The sequence below is a fragment of the Saimiri boliviensis genome, chromosome 2 (assembly GCF_048565385.1).
Source record: "Saimiri boliviensis isolate mSaiBol1 chromosome 2, mSaiBol1.pri, whole genome shotgun sequence".
NCBI classification, from domain to species: Eukaryota; Metazoa; Chordata; class Mammalia; order Primates; family Cebidae; genus Saimiri; species Saimiri boliviensis.
The window spans coordinates 80631420-80654997 of record NC_133450.1 but is presented as its reverse complement, the minus strand read 5'-3'; the positions used below and the strand labels follow the sequence as shown (position 1 = coordinate 80654997).

The following is a 23578-nucleotide window of genomic DNA, read 5'->3' as shown; positions in this document are numbered from 1 at the left end:
CTGCACAATCTCTGGTGTCCTGTTCCTTGTGCCAACATTCAAATATGCAAAAAACATTTTTTTGGTAAAGTTATTTAGGTTCTAGTTCAGATAAACATTAGACATTTTGCATGGTTTTAATATACAAAAGTTTCCAGGAATGGATTCTGTTGGAATAAAGAAAGAAAATATTATACTTTATTTTGTTCAGAGCTGCTTTACCAGAGTTATTTGCCATTTCAGAAAATCATGTTGATGGGCTGCTCATACCTATAATCCCAGCACTTTGGGAGGCCAAGGTGGGCAGATCACTTAAGGCTAGGAGTTCAAGACCAGCCTGAGCAACATGGTGAAACCCTGTCTCTACTAAAAATACAAAAATTAGCCAGGGGTGGTGGTGTACTCCTATAGTTCCAACTACTTGGGAGGTTGAGGCAGGAGAATCACTTGAATCTGGGAGGTGGAGGTTGCAGTGAGCTGAGATTGTGCCACTGCACTCCAGCCTGGGTGACAGAGCGAGATTCCATCTCAGAAAAAGAAAAAAATTATGTCACAAAAGCAATGCTGCAGATGGAATTGAGTTGCCAATAAAAGTCTACAGTCTGCATTTGTAATTATATTGTTCATGATGATTGTGCCATAGATACAGTCAGTCCCTTTGATTAAAGATAGAAAGTGTCAATTGAAAAAAATTTAAAAAGTAATTAAGCAAGGCTGGGCACAGTGGCTCATGCCTATAATCCCAGCACTTTGGGAAGCCCACGAGGGCAGATCACTTGAAGCCAGGCGTTTGAGACCAGCTTGGCCAACATGGTGTGAAACTCCATCTCTACTGAAACATAGAAAATTATCCAGGGATGGAGGGGCACACCTGTAGTCCCAGCTACTCAGGAGGCTGAGGCACAAGAATTAGTTGAACCTGGAGGCAGAGGTTGTAGTGAGCCGAGATTGCTCTACTGACTGCACTCCAGCCTCGGCGACACAGTGAGATATTTCTCTCTCTCTCTCTCTCTCTCTCTCTCTCTCTCTCTCTCTATATATATATATATATATATATATATATATATAAATATATATATATAATTTTCAAAATTCATAAAACTAAAGTGTAAAAGAAATGCAAATAAACTTTCAAGGCTTTTTAAAAAAATTTTTGTTTTGTTTTGTTTTTTTGAAAACTCCTAGCACTTGCATTTCTCACGTTTTACGATTTTTGGGACACCCTGTTATTGTAAAAAGGGTTACTGAATCTGGTACGCTGGAGAACGACTCACTGACACTTTACATCCTCCTAGAAAGAGGCGTCAATTGAAAACGTCCTGTCGTGAATGTGGAATGGGACACAATGTGGAGGCCAGTGGCTGGAAGCCAGTTTACCCCTGCCTGCGCGTTTTGAGGCATGGGCTCCAGCACGCACCAATGTTGAACCTCGGTCGCCTTCTTGTGAAATGAGCGCGGGAATGCCTGTGTTTCTGGGCAGCCGTGGGAACATGGTGAGAAGCCCAGGGCACCCTGGAGGAGTGGAAACTGCCAGGACCTCTCTGCACCCCACCCCGCCTTTGCCTGCCCAGATTACGAAACACTGTTGGCACCCAGGGGCGGGAGCGTCAGGTGGCCTCAGTGCCCTCGGCCAGTGCGCACGAGCCTGCCGGTCCGCCGTTCAGGGCGCGCAAGGGGCGAGTCTGGCCCGGGAGCAGCGCCCCAGGTCGGCTGGCCCCTTGTTCCTGGTTCTGTGCCCCGTGAGCGCTCAAAGCCTTGGTGTGTGCAGTGACCATGGTGCCTCTGCTGCGGCGCCGGGCGGGGCACGGCGGGACCTTTCAGGACCTTTCCTAGGGGAAGCCTCGCTTTCCCCGCCTCCAGCCTCCACAAGAGGGACCGGGAGGGAGGGACGGCGGGCGGAGCCCGGGTCCAGGCCTTGAGACCCAGAAGGGAGCGGCTGGTTTTGCTGCGCCAACGCAGTGACCGAAGGCTCCGCTCACACCAGGGTAAGAGGCGTCTGGCGGCCGATCTCGGGCCCTAGGCCAGGGGAGGGAGACTGCTGGGCAGGGACAGCGACCACCACTGAGGCTGTTTGTTGCCCCAACTCGGTTTCCGCAGCTGGAACTCCGCAGACCCGGTGTGCCGCGCCCCAAGCTTGCCTTCCCTAACTCCGGACACCCGCAGCTCTTGCTGCCCTCGTCTGGAACCCGGGTCTTAGGGGACTCTTGCTTCTTTCTTGGAGTGTCAGAGCCTCAGGGCCGCGGAGAGGCCACCGCGCAAGGGGCGCTTAAACCGAAGTATAGGTAGTGTTGCTGTGTGAATGTTTCTGGCGCCTTCCACTTGTTGACTGTCACTCGGCACGGTCCCCGAGAGGGCGTGGGTGCTCAGAGTCCCGGGGCCGGGGATTGACACAGTCATCCACCGACACTGCCCGACACTGCACGTGGGACAGAGGGGCGCTCGAGGGGTCGGCTGCAGCTGAAACCTGAAGGGGAGAGGATTTAGGGTACCTGCTGAACAGGAATTGGTGGAAAGGGCAAAAGGATCTTATGGTGGAATCTGGGTTCATTTCCTTTCTTCTTCATCTCTCTCTTTTATTTATCAAAATTCCAACCTGGCTTTTTGCTCAGACACTGAGCAGAAACCCTGGCTTTGCCTGGGCTGCCCATTGCTATAATGCAGGACTCTGGTCCATTTGTGTGCTGCGCTCCCCTTTGGCATTTCTGGGAAGGCTAAAGACTCTTTCTCAGAACAATACTTTTTTTGTTTTGTTTTGAAACCGAGTCTTGCTCTGTCACCCAGGCTGGAGTGCAGTGGCACAGTCTTGGCTCACTGCAACCTCTGCCTCTGGGGTTCAAGCGATTCTCCTGCCTCAGCCTCCTGAGTAGCTGGGACTACAGGCACAGGTCACCACACCTGGCTAACTTTTGTATTTTTAGTAGAGACAGGTTTCATTATGTTGCCCAGGCAGGTCTCGAACTTCTCGCTGCAAGTGATCCACATGCTTCAGTTTTCCAAAGTGCTGGGATTACACAAGTGAGTCACCGTGCCCGACCAGAGCAATACTTTTTAAAAGGTAGAAAATAAAAGGAAGAGTATTATAAAGGAAACGAATTGCAAAACACTTGTCAAAACATTAAAAGAATTTATAATAATGAAGATTTTATTTTTTTTGAGATGGAGTCTTCTCTGTCACCCAGGCTGGAGTTTGATTCTCCTGCCTCAGACTCCTGAGTAGCTGGGATTACAGGCATGCATCAGCACAGCCAGCTAATATTTTTGCAATTTTAGTAGAGACAGGGTTTCTCCGTGTTGGTCTTGATCTCAGGCTGGTCTTGAATTCCCAACCTCAGGTGATCTGCCTGCCTTAGGCTCCCAAAGTGCTGGGATTATAGGTATGAGTCACTGCACCCAGCTATAAAAGAATTTATGATACAGTAATATATGTGCCTTTTCAAAACTAATGCAGTATTTAATAACAAGGTTATATTAACTGCTTTGGTTTGTTGGCTACATACATAACTGAAGTAAATGTTAAATTTCAATTAGATACTAGAGAAAAAGATGTAAATAATAAATATCAGTAAATATAAAGATATAAAAAATGTTTCCATCTAAGGTCTTGGATTCACGTTAAGATCCTCTGATAGTAGAAAGGGCACCGACCAGGAAGTAAGGTGACTTGGCTTCTGGGCTTGACCCTTCCATTGACATTTCCAAGGTCCACTGTAACCTTGGTTGAGACATGGTCTTGCTCTGTCACCTAAGCTGGGTACAGTGAGACGATCTCTGCTCGTTGCAACCTCTTCCTGGGTTCAAGCGATTCTCCTGCCTCAGCCTCCCTAGTAGCTGGGATTACACCAGGCACACACTACCACGCCTGGGTAATTTTTGTATCTTTTGGTAGAGATAGGGTTTTACCATGTTGGCCAGGCTGGTCTAGAACTGCTGACCTCAAGTGATCTCTGCCCTTCTTGTCTTCCCAAAGCAGCCACCGTGCCTGGCCTAACCTTGGCTTTTGAACTTCTTTTAGCCTTGGCTTCTCCATTGTACAGTGGAGATGATTACACCTTCCCAAATATTTAGGACACCCAGCACTGCACTTGGTATAGAGGGCTGAAGTAGGTATCATTTATAAGAACTTATCGGTATTTCTCACAAGTTTATGGCCTTCCCTGTTATATCCCCAAGCCTGGGGAGGTACTCAATATTTATTGAATGAATAAGTGGGTTGGAAATGGTTACTTGTGACTACATCCAAGAAACGAAATTCATTAAGGAGACAGCTGGTGATTTGGGAAATGACTTTGTTTAAGTTTGGGGCTTTTTTTTTTTTTTTTTTTAAACTGGCTGAACATATATATAAACACATCTGAAAGAGGAGTGCTTGAAATGTTAGTCAGGGCCCAGGGTCTGTGTGTGCATGTCTGTGTGGCTGGTGTTCTGCCAGTGAAAATGAAACTGAATGTTGGTAAGAAGCCGGATTCCTTTGCAGAACAGTTTCTCCTCCATGTTGCCTGTGTCTAGGTTTGTTAATCCACTGTGTTGTAACACAGGAAATGTCTTATGAAGAATGGAGACAGACTCATGACAAGGCATTTCTGGGCATAGATGTACTTTTTTCTTCTCTTTTCACCTTTCCCTGCTCTATTATTCACTACATAACTCCTCTTTGACTCTGAAGACCTGGTGAATAGGAGCCGTTTGGGTAGTTTATGAAAAGCTGCCTTGACCTGGCTTGAAGCCAACTAGTTGCTTCTGAATCCTAACCTTAAAGATCTATGTAATCCCTCAGATGAGGATGGTAACAATGATAAAGAAAAGTAGATCTAAAAGTAGATCTAGCCAACCATCCCTGTGCTTTACATTGCGAAAGCGCTAAATTGGGGCAGGAGGTAGAGAACTTTGTGAAAAAACAAACCAAAACAAACAAAAAAACCCCAGGAAATTTAGAACACACTGGGACTATCTATGCCTATAACTTTGGGGAGGGCCAGTACCGGCATTAGGAACTCAGTTGGGCTTCCTTTCGGCCTCCACCAAATTCATATGTTAAACCCTAACCCCCAATATCTTAGAATGTGACTATATTAGGAGATAGTGCCTTTAAAGAGGTAGTTAGAGTGGTGGTGAGCACCTGTAGCCCAAGCTGCTTGGGAGGTTGAGGTGGGAGAACTGCTTGGGCTCAGAAGTTCGAGGCTAGCCTGGGCAACATAGCAAGACCTTGACTCAATAAAAGAATAATTAATCAGCCGTGTTGGCTCATGCCTGTAATTCCAGCACTTTGGGAGGCCGAGGCGAGCAGATTGCTTGAGGTGGGGAGTTCGAGACCAGGCTGGCCAACATAGAGAAACCTTGTCTTTACTAAAATTTCAAAAAAGTTAGCTAGGTGAAGTGGCGCACGCCTGTAATTCCAACTCCTTGGGAGCTTTGAGGCATGAGAATCGCTTGAACCTGAGGGGAGGAAGTTGCATTGAGCCTGGAGATCATCACACCACTGCATTCCAGCCTGGGCAACAGAGCAAGACTAAGTTTCAAAAAAAAAAAAAAAAAAAAAGATAATTAAATTAGGTCATTAGGGTGGGTGGGGTCCTATCCTAATATAATATAAATAGTATCCTTATAAGAAGCCTCATCAGGAGCATGTGTGCACAGAGAAAAGGCCACGCAAAGGCACGGTGATAAAGTGGCCATCTGCAAACCAGAGAGCGAGGTCCCAGGAGAAACCAATCTTTTCAGCACCGAGGTCTTGGACTTTTAATCTCCAGAACGTTGAGAAAATAAATGTCCGTTCTTTGATAAAATAAATTTCTGTTCTAGACTTCATCTAGTCTATGGCATTGTGTTATGGCAGCTCTAGCAAATTGATAGAACTGGTTTTACCAAGTGGACAACTGGTTAAAAAAAATGCCTACGACTAGGCACCATCTCTTTTAAGTCGTGATCCCGACATGTCCATCACTTGCCCTTAGGATCCCTTACCCCACTTATGCAGAAGAATCTCTCATGTATTCTCCTTCTGCAGACATCCCGTGTGGTCCCTAGGATCCTGCTTGCGGTTGTTAAAGTCATATTCACCTTCATGACTTTGACTATTAGGAAAAGAAAAACTTGGTATCTTCAGCAAGTGACCCAGGTTAGCTGTTGTGCCATGTGCATAGTAGGTGTTTTATAAATGCATGGTGGGTGATGAGTGGTGATGTTGATGATCTTCCTTAAATACCAGGGGATGACTCCCTTCTGATCATAATGACTCTCCACTTTTTGACCCTATCCCAGCCCTCAGAGAACTTTCATTCGGGAATGAAAGTTTTTTTCATTTAATGGAATGATTGCCATTCTAATTATGTTCCAGGCCTGCTTATAAAGCTTTGTTATTCTTTGCCACAAAAATTCACATCTCTGATCAATCTAAGGAGTTATTAGAACAAGTATCCCCCTTTGGATGTGTGAACTTCCCTTTTCCTTTTCTCATTTAGAGGGCAGCTGGGAACCAGCAGCTCTGGCCCTAGCTACATGAATGGAGACAAAATGGCTAGATATTTATCCTGGGACCAATTCCTGACTTCTGGGAGGGAGAGCTGCTTCTGGAAGTGGGGATTGTGGTGATTTCACTCTATGATAACTTTCTTATATCCTTGTCTATTTGTTCTAAGGTAGCCCATGACGTCTCCATAGGAAAATGATGTGTTTTAACAACCACCTTGTTTAGAGTGTAGATTGTGAGAGCTCTTCAAGACAGTGCTCGGTGCTTGTGTTTCTGTGAGCACGTGAATGATGCTTGAGATGGATTAGGGGCCATCTGAGTTTGGAGGACAACTATGAGCCTTTCAAGGTCTAGGCGATCAAATACAAGCTTCTTTTAGTCACAACTTGATACCTCCACTTAGTTTATACTCAGGAAAATGGACTCTAAATTGCCAAATGACTTGCTCGCGGTCTCACAATCTCCAATCCCACTTATAAAATGGGAATAGTAATTCCCTCCTGTCTGATTGTTGTGAGTAATTATGTAAAGTGCATAGCACAATGCCTGGAACATATCAAGACTTCCATAAATAATTGGGGATTTGCAGGTAGAGTCTGGGAGGAATGTTTTTCATTCTAATTATATTCCAGGCCCTGCTTATAAAGTCTTGTTATTCTTTGCCAAAAAAATTCACATCTCTGATCAATCTAAGGAGTTATTAGAACAAGCGTCCCCATTTGAATGCCTGTTTGTGAACTTCCCTTTTCCTTTTCTCATTTAGAGGCCAGCAGAGTGTTAGAGAAGCAGGGCACCTTTGACGATACCCAGCCTAATCCTTTATTCCACTGATGAAGAAAGCATGGCCCAGAATGAGTCAGGATGAGCTGTGTCTAGCATTCCCTGGACTGTGGCCCTGGGTTTCTAGACTCTTGATATGCCCTCAGACAAAGCTTCACCAGGAACGAGTCAGTGTCACCTAGCTGGACACAGGAGAGATGTGAGCTGTGTACACCTCATTCTGTCTTAACTATTAAAGGATTGAGTTTAGAGTTTCTCCAACTATGTTCAAATAGCAGATGTGTACCTTGTATTTAAAGAGTGTTTTCTGATTATGGTTTATGCACACGCTAGATTCCAGGGAATGATACGCCTGAATGAAATGGCCGGTCCTGGTTTGCAGTGAACTGCTTGCATGTGAGACTCTGAGTGGAAATCCCAATGCTCCTGAGGCTGATGAGCAATTTTAATGTAATTTAACAAAGTCAAAAAAAACAAGTTGATCCCTGTTGTGTGACTGGGAGTACACTGATTGCACATCAGGCTTCCTTCTCCAGTGAGTCGTGTCCTACAGTCTGCAGATGGGCACACATAGGCATGTACAGACTAGGAAAGGAAACCTGAAATTTACCTGACCAGGGGCCAACTGTGAGTGGTAGGGTTGAAGGGGAGCTAAGTCGTGCTTATTTATGTACTAGAATGTGAGAATCAGGCTCTCAGTAAGTATAGCAAGCAGAAAAACAAGAATTTTTTTCGTTTTGTTTTTTCCCACCTACATAATTCAGTCAAAACTCTTTTCAGTTGAAATAATCCAATTGACCGACTTTTTTTTCTTTTTTCTTTCCTGGAACCTGAATGCAGGCATTTTCCTTATGTAGATACAATTTTTGTTTTCTGCTTAGCGTTTGTATTGGTTTGGTGAAATTGTCAGTTCTCTTGTTATAAGGCTTTCTCTGACTGTCAAATAAGCATAGGCTAGGGAAATTTCTAGGAAATTTCTCAGTAGCAAAGGAGCCACTGTTTCATTGCAGTCCTCATTAGCAACTCTTAACCAGTAACTCTGTAAAGAAAATTCCTACAGTTTTGCCCCTAAAGAGTGAGGGAACTAAAGAACCCCAGTGCGGCTCCAGTCCTTGAATCATCAGAGAGCTGTAGCTTGTTCCTGTTTCCCCGATGACTCAGTCCTGGCCCACTACTGCTGCACTTGCTTCACAGCTTAATATTTAAACAAATGTTTGGATTTATAACAGCTCCAGAAGGAGAGATTCAACATGGCCCTGCAGGGCTAAGTGAAGATTGCTCCATTTTCTTTATTTGTTAACAATATAGTAATACAGTTCCTGCACACAAAGGCAAGAATAGCACTGCCATTACTCAAGAGGAGGTGTGCCAAGAGGAAGAACACAGCCACTATCCTTTCTTGGAACAACACTCATTCCGTTTTCAAGGGGCATGCCTTCCTTCTCTCTCACAGTGCCTTAGACCTGTACTCCACTTTCAGTAATTCTAGTACTGCTGCTTACATCCTCTCTTCATTATATTCACCTGAACAAGTGGATATACTGTCATAGTTCACAGTCTTCCTTCTGCTGTATCCCCTATAGCTGACTGTTGCAAAAATGTCAGTGTGTATCTCACATTCACACCCTTCATCTCTGTTCCCATTGCCCAGACCCTGCCCTCACGGGTGCCTGAATTTCTGAAACAGCCACTCAATGGATCTTCATATTCCTGGTCTTTCCTGTTATAACAGACAGACTCTTCTTACCCATCACTGACTCTGCAGTGCCTAGCATCTAGTAAACACTCAGAAATGCTGACCTTAACTAAATTACTCCAGTTCATCCTCTCAACTTCCTGCTCAAGACTTAGAAAATCTAAGTCTTTCCAAATCCAGTTTTATTAAGACCTTCCAAGGGCTCTCACAGCCATTAGCAGTAACCACAGGCTGAATGCACACCAGGGCTCAGCAGGTAACAAATGAGCGACATGGGCTGAGTGGGGCTGGGGTGAACTGAAACCTCGTGCAGGGTGGAGAGCTTCCACGTGATAATGTGGGCTGAGCGTTAGAGGCCAAGAATCTGGAATATGTTTGGCAAGATCTCTAAATTTTTTAATGTTAATGATGAATTCAAAATTCAAGAAAAGCACTGTGAGCCAAGCAAAACATGGCTCTGGCCTGGACTTGGCCTGCAGGTTGCTGCTTTGTGACCTCGAGATCAAATTGCCATTGTCTGGGATTAAGCTCTCGGACCTAAACTTTAGTAACACATGCCTATCCACTCTTGTTTCTCCTCTTCCCAGTGCACACCTGCCCCAGACTGCCCTCCTTTATGTCCACAGTTAGGAGATTCTTACTGCAAGTGATTCTACTTTTAAAATCTTGAACCCAGCTGTCTAAAACTAGCCCAAACAGGTCCTTGCCATCACTTCTCTGTTTTTGCTCACATCATTCCTTTTTCTTCAGCTGCCTAGATGTCAACTTGGACTCTTTTTTGCTCCCAAAAGACTTTCCCACGTCTCCTGAAATTATTCTTCCAGCCTCTATCTTATCTGAATCTTTATTTTCGTTTCTAATACTAACACCTAATTCAGGCCCTTATCGCTCACACCTGGACCACTGCAATAGTCTCCTCGCTGATTTGTCAAAATCAACCCACGTCAAACTGGCTTTGTTTCTCCTCCAATAGGAGGGTCAGTTTGTTCCAACACCAGATTCTCCTCTCAAAGCTGCCTCTTGGTGTGATTACTTTCCAGAACTTTGTTTTCCCATGTAAAGCCTCAATGCCCTAGCTCAAAGAGCGGGAGGGGGCCAGGCCTGGAGAAATTGCTGTCTCTCAGCACTTGTCTTTTATATATAGTAGGCGCTCAATGAATGCTTGTGGAAATATTCTTAAACAGCAGCAGAATTGTGACCATGCAGATTTAAGGTAAGTCTATTTCATAAAGATATACTTACCTGTTTGGCATAGCTAAATGTAATTTAATCTTCATATCAATCGTGCAGGTAAAAGTTCTCCTAATAAAAATTCAGCTTAGTTTCTTTCCTGATTTTCAGTTCTGCAAATGTAGCCACTGTGTGATTGAGACAAATTCAGTGTAGGCATAAACCTGAATTTGCACATAGAATTAGACTGTGCAGAAAACTCGTTTCTTACGTTCCTTTCTGAGCAATTCTGGCTGATGCCCTCCTTTATCAAGGTTAAATGGATAAAATAGATGTGGAGATGTTTCTTGGTGCAGAAGGTATCTTCAGTTTCCATAGAATGGAGGATAGTATATGACAGAGGAAAGGAAGGCCAGGTGCAGCTTCTAGAGTGGCTACTGCATTCAAAACTCAAACTGTAGCTAGGTTACTTTGTTGCAACAATTTAGCCCAATCACCCACATAAAGGCAACATTCTTTGGTAATCTGTAATTAAATTGCATTTTAAATGCCACCTGTCAGTTGAGTGGACATGTAAGGAGAATCAGCGAACAAAAATGTGTTAAACATGTAAAAGCTTCCATCTGACTGAATAGTTTGGCACATGCATTTTAATCTAGATGTATTACGATGTACCTGGGATTTGTTTTAATCAGGTATGCTGAGGCCAACAGATCAGGAGGTGACTGGCATGACGGAAGCAGCTTTTACAGACAGTTCCTAGAAACAGGAGACATAACAGCCCCCATGGGGCCATATGGGAAAGCACCTGCATAGGTCAGGGGGCAGAAAAAGTCAGGGGAAAGAACAGGCAAAAGACTGTATTGTGAGGCAGAGGAAAGGGCTGGCCAGGTTTGGGGTTGGCTAGTTTAAATAATTTTGGAGCGCTCCAGGGTGCATGGGCTACCGGGAGTCGTAATTGTTCAATGTCTGGCCCTGGAATATTCAGGGCAGAGGAAAATGACCTCCTGGAGTGTAAAAGCCAGATAGAGGAGGTGGTTCAGAGTATGGCTCTGGATTAGTTGGTTTGTATACCAAAGGCGTGCTCACAGGCAAGTCAGGCAAGCCATTTACCATCTCTTAAGAGTTAGCTAGTCCTGGGAAGGGCAGTCTTTCTGGGATTAGCAAGGCCCCAAAATGTCAAACCACAAAAAAGTACAGGCAATGAAAAACATCATTAATACAGAAGTACTCAGAATATTTACAGGAAGGGGAAACAGTTGCCTTCCTGGTTTCGTGAAGTATCTAATGCAGTGCCATTTATGTGTGCTGTAAATATTACTGAGCACATTACTTGCATGTATTTCAGATTAAGATGAGATTTTGCTAAGGATCTCATTTATGGGCTAATGTTTGACATTTTCTTGGCACACAAAGTCGTGCTAATCAGGTGACAGTAACAATGTCCTTTTCGAGATATTTCCACATTTAGACCTGCCTTCTTACAATTTAAGTCAGAGGGTGTGATGGTTAATTTTATGTTCTGGTTTGACTGAGCTATGGGATGCCCAGAAATTTGTTCAAATGGTATTCAGGGTGTGTCTGTGAGGGTGTTTCTGGATGAGATTAACATTTGAATGGGTAGACTGAGTGAATCAGATTGTCTTCCCCAATGTGGGTTGGCATCACGCAATCAATCGAAAGCCTGAACAGAAGGAAAAGGCCAACACTCCCGTGAATGAAACGCAATCAGCCCTCCCTGCCTGAGTGCCTTAGAGCTGGGACGTCGGATGGTCTCCTGCCTTGAGACTCAACTGGAACAAGGGTTTCCTGTGTCTTGAGCCGTCCTTGAGAGTGAAACTGTACCATAGGCTCTCCTGGGTCTTCAGCTTGCTGATCGCAGATTTGGGACTCAGCTGCCATAATCTTGTGAGCCAGTTTCCAGGAATGTCCTTCATGTAACAGGGAAATGATGATGTTTGCTTTAGTTGCCTCCCTTGTTCCTTTCACCTCCTCCAGTTAAATATTGTTTTGACCCTTTATTGGCTGTGGGTGCAGGGAGTTTTCGCATATTACAGGAGGTAGCCAGGTTGTAACTAGCAAGCATGGCTATGTTTGTATTTCTGATGAATTGTCTAAAGGAGATCTCAGAACAGAGGGTCCTGACTCACCAGGGATCCAGGTATTTGTTGTGATTTACTTTCTCATTCAAAATACATGTTAAATATTATATCTAATTTTGTATTTGTAATTTTGGGTTATGAAATCCCAAATTTGAAGCCCCAAATTGTATAGGCATCAATGCCCGTAGAACCCAGATCTGCCCCTGCTTAGAGGCCTGCCCCTCTAGGAGAAGTATGTGGGGCAACCCAGGGATGCAGGACTCTTCCATTCTGTGCCATTCCAGCAGAGAGGCCGTCCTAAGATCTGGAGCTGGACGGTCCAGACTGGGACTTGCTCCCTCTCTGAATTGCTAGCTCCTTCTAATGCCTGCAAATTGCTGCCACAAAGGATATTCAGAAAAAGTTGCTCTTCAGAAAAAGAATTATTCTAGCTCTGGCCCTGCTGCTGGTGCATTGTGTGAAACCCTTAAGTGACCTTGCCTCTTGGAACCTCAGTTTCCCCATTTGTAAAGTGACATCAGTGCTTGCAGTGTGGGCTCAGGTTTGGGCCCTGTGAATTGTAAAGCTCTATGCACAAGGGAGGCTGTACGATTATAAGTTGTGTTGCTGTTACTTGTATTGCTGATATCTTTCTGTTGTTAAAATATGCCCAAACCTTAACATTTCAGTGACTAAAGGGCAAAACTCGTGCCCACTCTGACATACTGTTTTTTGATTTTTCATTCATTAACTCATTTTAACTTTTTATTGTGTAAACTTTCATCAAACATGTACAAAAATAGACTACCACAAGGAATGTTCATATATATCCATCCGTTGATTGCAAATTATTGCCAACTCATGGCCCATTTTGTTTCACCTACATCCCTACCCACTTATACCTCCTGAAATATTTTTAAGGAAATTCCAAATCATTTCAACTATAAGAGTCTCAGTGCATATTTCTAAAATATAAAGACTCTTTAAAAAATTAAATCAGTTACTATGACTGTACCTTGCCCTTCTCTGCCAAAAAAACTTAATTTCCTTCTTTTCAGGTTGTTTAGTAAGCTAAAATTTAATAACATGGAGGCCGAAGTGGGTATTTTACCTTAGATTAGGAGTTCAAGACCAGCCTGGCTAACATGGTGAAACTCAATCTCTATTAAAAATATAAAAATTAGCTGGGTGTTGTGGCAGACACCTGTAATTCCAGCTACTCAGGAGAATGAGGCAGGAGAATCTCTTGAACCTGGGAGGTGGAGGTTGCAGTGAGCCGAGATTATGCCACTGCCCTCCAGCCTGAGTGACAGTGTGAAATTCTGTCTCAAAAACAAAACAAAACAAAACAAACATATGTTCCCTCTCACCTCCCACCCTACTCCATGGGATTCAGCCAAGCTACTTTAACTTTTTGTTTGCTTGTTTTTGAGACAGGTCTAGCTCTGTCACCTAGGCTGCAGTGCAGTGAGCTAATCACTCACTGTGACCACCTCCTCCCGGGTTCAAGTGATTCTCTTGCCTCAGCCTCCCTAGTAGCTGGGATTACAGGAGCATACCACCACGCCTGGCTAATTTTTGTATTTTTAGTAGAGATGGGGTTTTGCCCTGTTGACCAGGCTGGTCTCTCACCCCTGACCTCAAGAGGTGCATCCGCCTCGGCCTCCCAAAGTGCTGGGATTACAGGCATGAGGCACTGTGCCCAGCTTGAATTTTATTTTCCTTCAAATTTAAAGTAGCATGGGCCAGGCTCAGTGGCTCAGACCTGTAAATTGCAGCACTTTGGGAGGCCAAAGCCGGCAGATCACTTGAGGTCAGGAGTTTGAGACAGGTCTGGCCAATGTGGTGAAACCCTGCTTCTACTGAAAGTTGAAAAATTAACTGGGTGTGGTTGTGGGCACCTGTAATCCCAGCTACTGGGGAGACTGAGGCACGAGAATTACTTAAGCCCCGGAGGTGGAGGGTGCAGTGAGCGGAGGTCACGCTGCTGAGCTCTAGCCTGATCGACAGAGCGAGACTGTCTCAAAAGTAATACAATACAATACACTAATTTCTGTTTATATGCGTTTTCCTGAATTATTAGTTTGAATTAAGTTCCATTGCTTAGTCATGTGACCCTAGGTGAGTTCTCTACCTCCACTCAAACCCTCAGTTTTATCATCTGTAAAATGAGGATTCTACTTAGAAAGTTATGAGGAGTCTTTGAGACAGCACGAGTACAACTGGTAAACACTAAATAAATGTTAGTTTTTATTGCGGTGATAATTGTTTTCCTACCAAATTCTATCTTCTGGGTTTGAAACAAGAAAATATTTACTTAAGAGGCATAAATAACTGATGATAACATTAGGACTGACTTAATTAAATACTCCCAGAAAGCCCAAGTGGGAGGATCTAGCTGAGGAGGAGGAGTGTCCCGGCAGTCCCTCCAGCTGGGCACCAGGTGTAAGCCTGACCTGCACTGTGTACGGAGTGCTCACTCGTGCCCTGAGACTGGAAGCTATAGAGATCAGTACCGACAGCTCATAGTAAGTAAGCTTGGGCTGGGTCTGGCAGGAGGAACAGGATGGGCGACAAGAGCTGGAGACTCTTTGTTGTCTGTTTTTCTCTTTGATTTTGGAAGTGTTCTACAAAGGTGGTTGGTTAAAGGTTGACCCTGTGGTTATTGAAACTCAAAGCAGAGTGGGCCCAGCCTGGCCTGGGCTTGAGAGAAAACAGTTGGAAGTCAAAGACACACTGTGTCCTCAAAATAAAAAATAGCTGAAGGGTTGATGACAACCCTTGGCTTGGTGGATCTTTCATTAAGAACGATCTGAAGGCCGGGCGTGGTGGCTCAGGCCTGTAATCCCAGCACTTTGGGAGGCCGAGGCGGGTGGATCATGAGGTCAAGAGATCGAGACCATCCTGGTCAACATGGTGAAACCCCGTCTCTACTAAAAATACAAAAAATTAGCTGGGCATGGTGGCACGTGTCTGTAATCCCAGCTACTCAGGAGGCTGATGCAGGAGAATTGCCTGAACCCGGGAGGCGGAGGTTGCGGTGAGCCGAGATCGCACCATTGCACTCCAGCCTGGGTAACAAGAGCGAAACTCCGCCTCAAAAAAAAAAAAAAAAAAAACGATCTGAATAATTCTTATTTAGCCAGCAGCTCAGTTTGAACTCTGCCAGGTGCCCTAGCTGCTCACAAACCATGTCATGTGATATAAGATTAGCAAGCTTTTGACACTGGCAGACTGTCTTGCTGGTCCAGGAAGGGCTGCAGTGGAAAGGTATGAAGTCCCAAAGACTTGTCCAGACTGGGTCTGGAACCAGGAGCCAGTGATGAAAGTAGGGGATGCCCAGTCAGCTGCCTTATCTTTCAATCAGCAGGACTTTCTTCTACGGTTAGACTGCAGTCATATCAAAGCATTCATTCCGATCCTTTGAAGGAGGCACTCAATTAATTTAGAATTAATAGAGGAATTTTTATCTAACTTAAAAGCATAATATTATTTAATTATAAAATATATTGCATATGTTATTTGGTAAATGAAAGCTAATTTACCTTATTTATTGATTTTCTATTTCTTTTCCTTTTTTTTGAGACAGTCTTGTTCTGTTGCCAGACTGGAGTGCAGTGGCGCAATCTTGGCTTACTGCAGTCTCCACCTCCCGGGTTCAAGTGATTGGTTCTCCTGCCTCAGCCTCCCAAGTAGCTGGGATTACAGGAACCTGCCACGACACCCAGCTAATTTTTTCTGCTTTTGGTACAGACAGGGTTTCACCATGTTGGCCAGGCTTGTCTCAAACTCCTGACCTCAGGTGATCCACCCACTTTGGCCTCCAAAAGTGCTGGGATTACAGGCATGAGCCACCATGCCTGGCCTCACTTTTTAGAGTTACTGGAGTAAGGCGGATGAGAAGGTGGGACATGGGCAATTTTTTTTTTTTTTTTTTTGAGACAGAGTTTTACTCTGTCACCCAGGCTGGAGTGCAGTGGCATGACCTTGGCTCACTGCAGCCTCTGCCTCCCGGATTCAAGAGATTCTCCTGCCTCAGTCTCCCAAGTAGCTGGGATTACAGGCATGTGCCACCACACCCAGCTAAATTTTAAATTTTTATTAGAGATTGAGTTTCACCGTGTTGGCCAGGCAGATCTTGAACTCTTGACCTAAAGTGGTCCACCTGCCTTGGCCCCGCAAAGTGCTGGGTTACAGGCACGAGCTACTGTGCCCAGACTATTTTTTTTTTTTTTTTTTTTTTTTTTAGACGGGGTTTCGCTCTTGTTACCCAGGCTGGAGTGCAATGGCGTGATCTTGGCTCACCGCACCTCCGCCTCCTGGGTTCAGGCAATTCTCCTGCCTCAGCCTCCTGAGTAGCTGGGATTACAGGCACGTGCCACCATGCCCAGCTAATTTTTTGCACTTTTAGTAGAGACGGGGTTTCACCATGTTGACCAGGATGGTCTGGATCTCTTGACCTCGTGATCCACCCGCCTTGGCCTCCCAAAGTGCTGGGATTACAGGCGTGAGCCACCGCGCCCGGCTGCCCAGACTATTTTTTTTTTCTCCTTTGTGATGGGGTCTGGCTCTGTCACTCAGGCTGGAATGCAATGGCATGATCTTGGCTCATTGCAACCTCCACTTCCTGGACTGAAACCAACCTCCTACCTCAGCCTCCAGGCTAGCTGGAACTACAGGCATGTGCCACCACACCCGTCTAATTTCTTTTTTCTTTTTTGAAATGCAGTCTTGCTCTGTCACCTAGACTGGAGTGCAGTGACCTGATCTTGGCTCACCACAACCTCTGTCTCCTGGGTTCAAGCAATTCTTCTGCCTCAGCCTCCTGAGTAGCCGGAACTACAGGCACATGCTACCGTGCCTGGCTAATTTTTTTGTATTTTACTAGAGACGGAGTTTTACCATGTTGCCCAGGCTGGTCTCCAGTTCCTGAGTTCAGGCAATCCACCTGCCTCAGCCTCCCAAAATGTTGGGATTACAGGTGTGAGCCACTGCGCCTGGACCTTTTTTTTCGTATTTTTGGTAGAGATGGGGTTTCGCCTTCTTGGCCATGGCTAGTCTTGAACTCCTGGCCTTAAGCATTCCTCCTGCCTGGGCCTCTCAAAGTGTTAGGATTACAGGCATGAGCCACTGTACCCAGCCTGGATTTTTAAGTGTGTTTCATCTTGTAAGAATGTAGCAATGAAGTGGTGTGCACCACCATGCCTGGCTAATTTTTTTTTTTTTGATGGGTTTCCTCATGTTGTTCATGCTGGTCTCAGACTCCTGGGCTCAGGTGATCCCCCCATCTCTGCCTCCTAAAGTGCTGGGATTACAGATATGAGCTACCATGCCCAGCCAGCATCCATAACTAAAATGTTATGTGTATAGTAAAGACTTTTATAAAATACAGAAAAGCAGAAGAAATAGAAATCACTTGTGATTCTAAAACCCAGAGAAAACCATTTACCAGTGTTAAGATTTTGGCTTTGTTTTTTTCAGTACATTTTTTCTTACATAGTTGAGAGAATATTGCATTTCTAATTTGTATCCTGGTCACTATGTAAACATTTTATATATTCTTTTTTTTTTTTTTTGAGACAGAGCCTCACTCTGTCACCCAGGCTAGAGTACAGTGGCATGATCTAGGCTCACTACAACCTCTGCCTCCTGGGTTCCAGCAATTCTCATGCCTCAGCCTCTCTAGTAGCTGGGATTACAGGTGCACACCACCATGCCTGGCTAAAAAGTTTTCTATTTTTAGTAGATACAGGATTTCACCATGTTGACCAGGGTGTTCTTGAACTGCTGACCTCAGGTGATCTGCCTGTATTGGCTTCCCAAAGTGCTGGGATTACAGGTATGAGCCACCATGCCCGGCCTGTATATTCTTTATGAACATAATTGTAAAAGACTGCATAAATCATCTTGTGTTTCATATTTTAGTTAACTTTTCCCTACTGTTTTGATATTCAGATTGCTCTCTGCCCCGGTATTAAAGTGGTGACCTAAGCCTTCCCTGGCCTGTGTGGAGCCTGCAGTTTTTTTTTTCTGTCCCCAGGACATAATTAGCCATAATCCACAAACCAATTAACAGAGGGGTGACCGGATTATGAATACATTTGTGAGAAACATCTTTGTAAAGGTTTTTCTTCCTCAGTATTAGAGGTTATGTCCTTAGATTAGATTCCTGGAAATGGAAATGAAGGGTCAAAGGCTCCTCTGCTCCTCTTTTCCATTCCCTATCATTTTTCCCCCTTGCCAAGGCCTTTCCTTCTTTTTATAGCCCCTTTGCCCTCTTAGCTTTCTCTAATCCCCTTGTGCAGCCTTCCTCTCCTCCAGTCGGAGGTGAAATGATATAATTAAGTCATTTCATTAAGAAGTTAGTAACCTTAGCAGCTAGACGTGTTAATCCCCAGCTGGACACTTGCATTTTAATAAAGGGTTCTTGGAGCAGTGTTGAACCCAAAGAACTGGACTTGGCGGTAGGATCTGGGGCACTGTTATACCCAGGGAGGCAGATGTCATGAGTTGGGGCCCTTGAAGTTTGATAAGTGAATGGGGTCCTGGACGTCAGGCCAGCTTTGTACGTGGGGTAAAGCAAAGGTCAGTTTCGGGGAAGCCTTAATTTCCTCTCTGCCAAACCACTAACTGCTCAGAGTACAAACAGGATTTCTTAAAGGTAAAGTGAGTCCCTTGGAGGAACTATTAAGGAGAAGTTGTTTACTGAATTGGATGTAATAAAAGACTGGTCAGCAGCATGTGCAGATTCCTTCTATCAAATATAACTTTATGATACCAGGCAGGGCTCCTTTTATGGCTTTCTAAAATCATCTGGTTGAAATTGCTAGAGGTGTGGAGGGCCTTCACCTGCATGTCTGTAGCTAGTGATTTGATTACTTCGTATTTCCCTGGGCGAACAGAGCCCGGAGGCCCCTGGATGGGGGCTGAGGCCTTGATTGCCTTGCTGGGCACTCTGAGTTGCAGAAGGTGGGCTTCTTGCTAGACAGTTTCTGTTTCAGCAAGGTCTCAGGTGCCTTTTACTGCAAGGAATGTTGCAGGTCTCTGTTTGTGGACTTATATATCCGTTTTGATGGACTGAAAACCCAAAGAAAGAATTGGGGAGTGTGTCTTGGTGGAGAATGGGCTGACAGCTGGATACAACCGGATGGTGCCCTAGATCTTATGGATGGACAAGGATGGGTATAGGCAGATTATTAGGAAGGACTTAAAGAGTTCGGGAACCTGATTCAAACAAAGTCCTTGATGGCCTCAACGTAGCAGGAAGGGGAGAAATGGAGTACCAATCGGGTGCTCTCGGGAGACCTTGGGACCATATCCAGTGGGGGAAGTGGTCTTGAGAGAGAATGGGGACCAGCTGGAGGCAGCTGGAGGGGCCAGATGCCAGCCTCCTTTCCTCCTGGAAAGAAAAGGCTTCAATAACATGATAGTTTCTACCTTGGCATTCATAGCTCTGTCTCTTCCCTTCCAGCCTGATCCTCCCTGAAGATGGTGCCGCTGGTGTCGGGGCCCCGTGCCCAGCTCTTTACCTGCCTGCTCAGGTTGGGCACTCAGCAGGTCGGCCCCCTTCAGCTACACACAGGGGCCAGCTGTGCAGCCAGGAACCATTATGAGGTGCTGGTGCTGGGTGGGGGCAGTGGTGGGATCACCATGGCCGCCCGCATGAAGAGGAAAGTGGGTGCAGAGAATGTGGCTGTTGTTGAGCCCAGTGAGGTAAGCCTCTCCTTTTGAGTGCCTGGGTGTGTGTGCACGTGTGTGTGTATATGTGTGTGTGTATGTGTGTGTGTGTGTGTGTGTGTGTGTGCACCTGTGTGTGTGTTCCGGGGTTGAGCATGACTATCAAGCAGTGGGTCTTCATGTGCCCACGTTAGTGCTTCTCCTGGGCACAGAAAGCAGCTCATCCAAAAGGACTGGGAGAAAGTGGGGGGAAGGAGAGAGGGACGACAGATCTCTTGGCTTTTAGTGTTCTCCTCTCTATTAGTTTCTTAGGGCTGCCATAAAAAATCACTACAAATTGGGTGGCTTAAAACAACAGACATTTATTCCCTCACACTTCTGGACACTAGGAGTATGAAGCCAAGCTATGGGCAAGGCCGCGCTCCCTCTGCAGCCTGGGTGAGAGGGATGGACGGGAATTTGTCTCATGCCCCTTCCCCGGCTTCTGGTGTTTACCCTGAAATCCTTGCCACTCCCTGGCTTACAGCTGTGCCACTCCCTTCTCTGCCTCCATCTTCACAGGACATTCTCTGTGTGTCTCTGTGTCCCTGTGTCTTCACACGACCCTCCTATAAAGCCACCAGTCATTGGATTTATGGCACACTCTATTCAAGAATGACCTCATCTTAATTCGATTACATTTGCAATGATGCTTTTTCCAAATGAGGTCACATTCCCGGGCACTCGGGTTAGAACGTTAACATCCTTCTTTGAGAGAGACACGGTTCAACCCACGACATTCTCCCGATGCCACCCTCCTGCCCAGAGGAAAATCAATGGCTGCTGCCCTTTCCTATCTGCTGCCTTCTGTAGAAGGGAGGATGAGCTGCGGAGCCGGGAGACCTCTGAGAAGCTGTCAGTGGGCTTAGAAATGTGAATGCAAGGGCAGATTGCAAGGGAGAAAAGGTAGCTGGCACTAGGAGGGAACACTGAGTAAGGCACTGTCTCACAAAAAACATATTAAGATTGTCCAAAAGCTTCAGAAAAGTCTTCAAGGGTTGTGGTGTTTTGCCTCATGTTTCCCATGGAACTAGGCATGTGCCGGTTGGGAGCTGTGTCCCTGTTTCAGAGGGAGGACACGACAAAGAAGGCGTACTCCTGTCCAAGACTCATTCCCAGTAGGGGATGATGTTCCCCAGGGCCATGATTTGAGAGGAAACTTGGGGGCAGTGTCTATCATTTTCCTTTTTAAAGCGGCATCTCTTCAATTCAGGAACATCACTTACACGGAAGTGGTCTGAGAGCTGTATCAGGTGGCCCCTCTTTCCGGTGTATGTTGTATTTTAGCCAGTGCATGGGCAGGTCTCCAGTCGGGCTTCTCCTTATAAGGAGACTGGCTCTTCTGGGAGCAGGGCACAATTCGGTGGCCAAAATCAAGTTTGTCCTGCCCTGTGAGGAAGTGCAGGACAGGAATTTCTGGAAGGAGCCACCAGAGCCCCAGGCTTGGTACTTTCCCTGCTGAGTCTGGTTTAGTGATAGCTGAAGCTGATGTTCATAGTCTAAAAATAAAATCTGTGCTTGTGTTTTTGCTCCTCTTACTGTTCAAGATAAACTGGCCAGTGATGAGCTCTTATAACTGGAGACCTCTCCCTCCTCTTGGATCATATTATTGATTGTAGAGAGATTGCAAAGTCATTCCTGTGTCCTCTTCACCTCTCTGTGGGTTTTGGCAATGCTGGCCAGCCACTTTGAGGCATTTTGGCAACATCGAGAGCTCTTGGTACCCAGTCTACTCCAAGTGGATTGGAATTCTTAGAGGCCATTAAACAAGTCTGCCCTTTGCCCCTATTCCCAGAACTTTCACACTAACTTAGATCAAGAGTGGACTATCTGTTGCTGGGCACGGTGGCTCACGCCTGTAATCCCAGCACTTTGGGAGGCTGAGGCGGGCAGACTACCTGAGGTCAGGAAGTCAAGACCAGCCTAGGCAACATGGTGAAACCCCATCTCTACTAAAAATGCAAAAATGAGCCAGGTGTGATGGTACGGTTACTTGTGAGGTTGAGGTAAGAGAATCACCTGAACCTAGGAGGTAGAGGTTGCAGTGAGCTGAGATCACGCCAGTGTACTCCAGCCTGAGTGATAGGGCGAGACTGTAGAGAAAACAATGGACCATCTGAAGCAAGAAAACTCCAGAAAATAATGAAAGTTCGAGTATTCATTGCACTGTAGAATAGGATCTGGTACGTATTGTTTTTGGGTGTGAAATCTCTGCATCTCTGAGAAAGTAGAAGAAGGGCTGATCAGTAAACACAGCCCTCATTGGGCTTAGGAAAAACAGTTGGAAGTTAATGAAGTTTAGAGGATCCCTGGAAGTGGCTTTAAACTTTCCAAACTTACCGCTGTCTCTACATGCTCTTGAGGAACCATATTTGGGCTGCTGGGCTTAATTTTTAAAGTATTTGTTCACATAAAGTACCCATAATAAATGTATGGATATGCATGTGTATATAGGATGTACATTTTAAATACCAAACCAACTTTCAGCAATAAATAATGCAGTGGTCACTAAAGATAGTTTATAGCTTTTTCGACAGTCTTGGAAGAATTCTTGTGTTGAATGACCATCCTTCAGAGCTCCCCATAATAGGAGATGTCTACTAGGGGGAGCTAACTTTGTGGAGACTTTTCCATACAATGCTCTAAGGGCCAGGAGGGAGTAATTGAGAGAATCTAGCTCATGCTGTTAGCTATGGCCCTTTTTGATCAGCATCAAATTGCAATAAATCTTCAAATACTTTGCTTTTTAGAGACATTTCTACCAGCCAATCTGGACACTGGTGGGTGCTGGTGCCAAACAGCTGTCCTCCTCTGGCCGCCCCACAGCGAGTGTGATTCCATCTGGTGTAGAGTGGATCAAAGCTAGAGTGGTTGAGTTGAACCCAGACAAGAACTGCATTCACACAGACAACGGCAAGGAGGTAACTACTGGGGCCTTGGGACTTTTTGTTAATCTGAGGGCTTGTATTAATATGCAACCATCTTTTTTTTTTTTAATGTGTGTGTGTATTTTTTTTTTATTTTTATTTTTGGAGATGGAGTCTCACTCTGTCACCCAGGCAGGAGTGCAGTGGCACGATCTTGGCTCACTGCAACCTCTGCCTCCCTGGTTCAAGTGATTCTCCTGTCTCAGCCTCCCAAGTAGCTAGGATTACAGGTGCGTGCTACCACACCCAGTTAATTTTTGTATTTTTAGTAGAGATAGGGTTTCACTATATTGGTCAGGCTGGTCTTGAACTCCTGACCTTGTGATCTGCCCGCCTTGGCCTCCCAAAGTGCTGGGATTACAGGTGTGAGCCACCACACCTGGCCCAATATGCAAGCATCTTACACTGGACAGCCTTGTGTTGAAAGAGCAGTGTATCTATGCATGTGTGCATATGTACGTATGTGTGTTGAATACTGCACAAGATGGCAGGGTGTGTGGTAAGTGGAGGATAGATGGAAGGACTGAGTGATGTCGAGTTAATAAACAACTAAGATGAGTATTTGTTGAACACCCACTGTACACCCCATTGCTTAGTATAGCATCTTTCACCTGAATGTTTATTGAACCATTTGTTCATATGTTGCTACATGTTACAATAGCAAGCACTTTCCTCTTTCTATTTTTTGAAGCACCTGGATTTTCTCTTGACACCCAGCCTCCCAGAGCAATAGGATGCTGGAAAAATATCTATCCATCCACGC

General features: G+C 45.3%; 1 protein-coding gene across 2 annotated transcripts in view; it reads left to right on the top strand.

The window, feature by feature from the left end:
* The first annotated feature begins 1602 nt into the window (after positions 1-1602).
* Positions 1603-23578, top strand: part of SQOR (sulfide quinone oxidoreductase) — a 51906-nt gene continuing 29930 nt past the window's right edge. The window contains exons 1-3 of one of the 2 annotated variants that reach the window (XM_003928897.4): positions 1604-1964; positions 19644-19885; positions 22639-22809. In XM_003928897.4, coding sequence (XP_003928946.1) covers positions 19661-19885; positions 22639-22809 — 396 coding nt within the window. In that variant the 5' untranslated portion in view covers positions 1604-1964; positions 19644-19660. Of the gene's footprint in view, positions 1965-19643; positions 19886-22638; positions 22810-23578 lie in introns of both variants that reach the window. The other variant, XM_010339504.3, reaches the window with a different exon arrangement.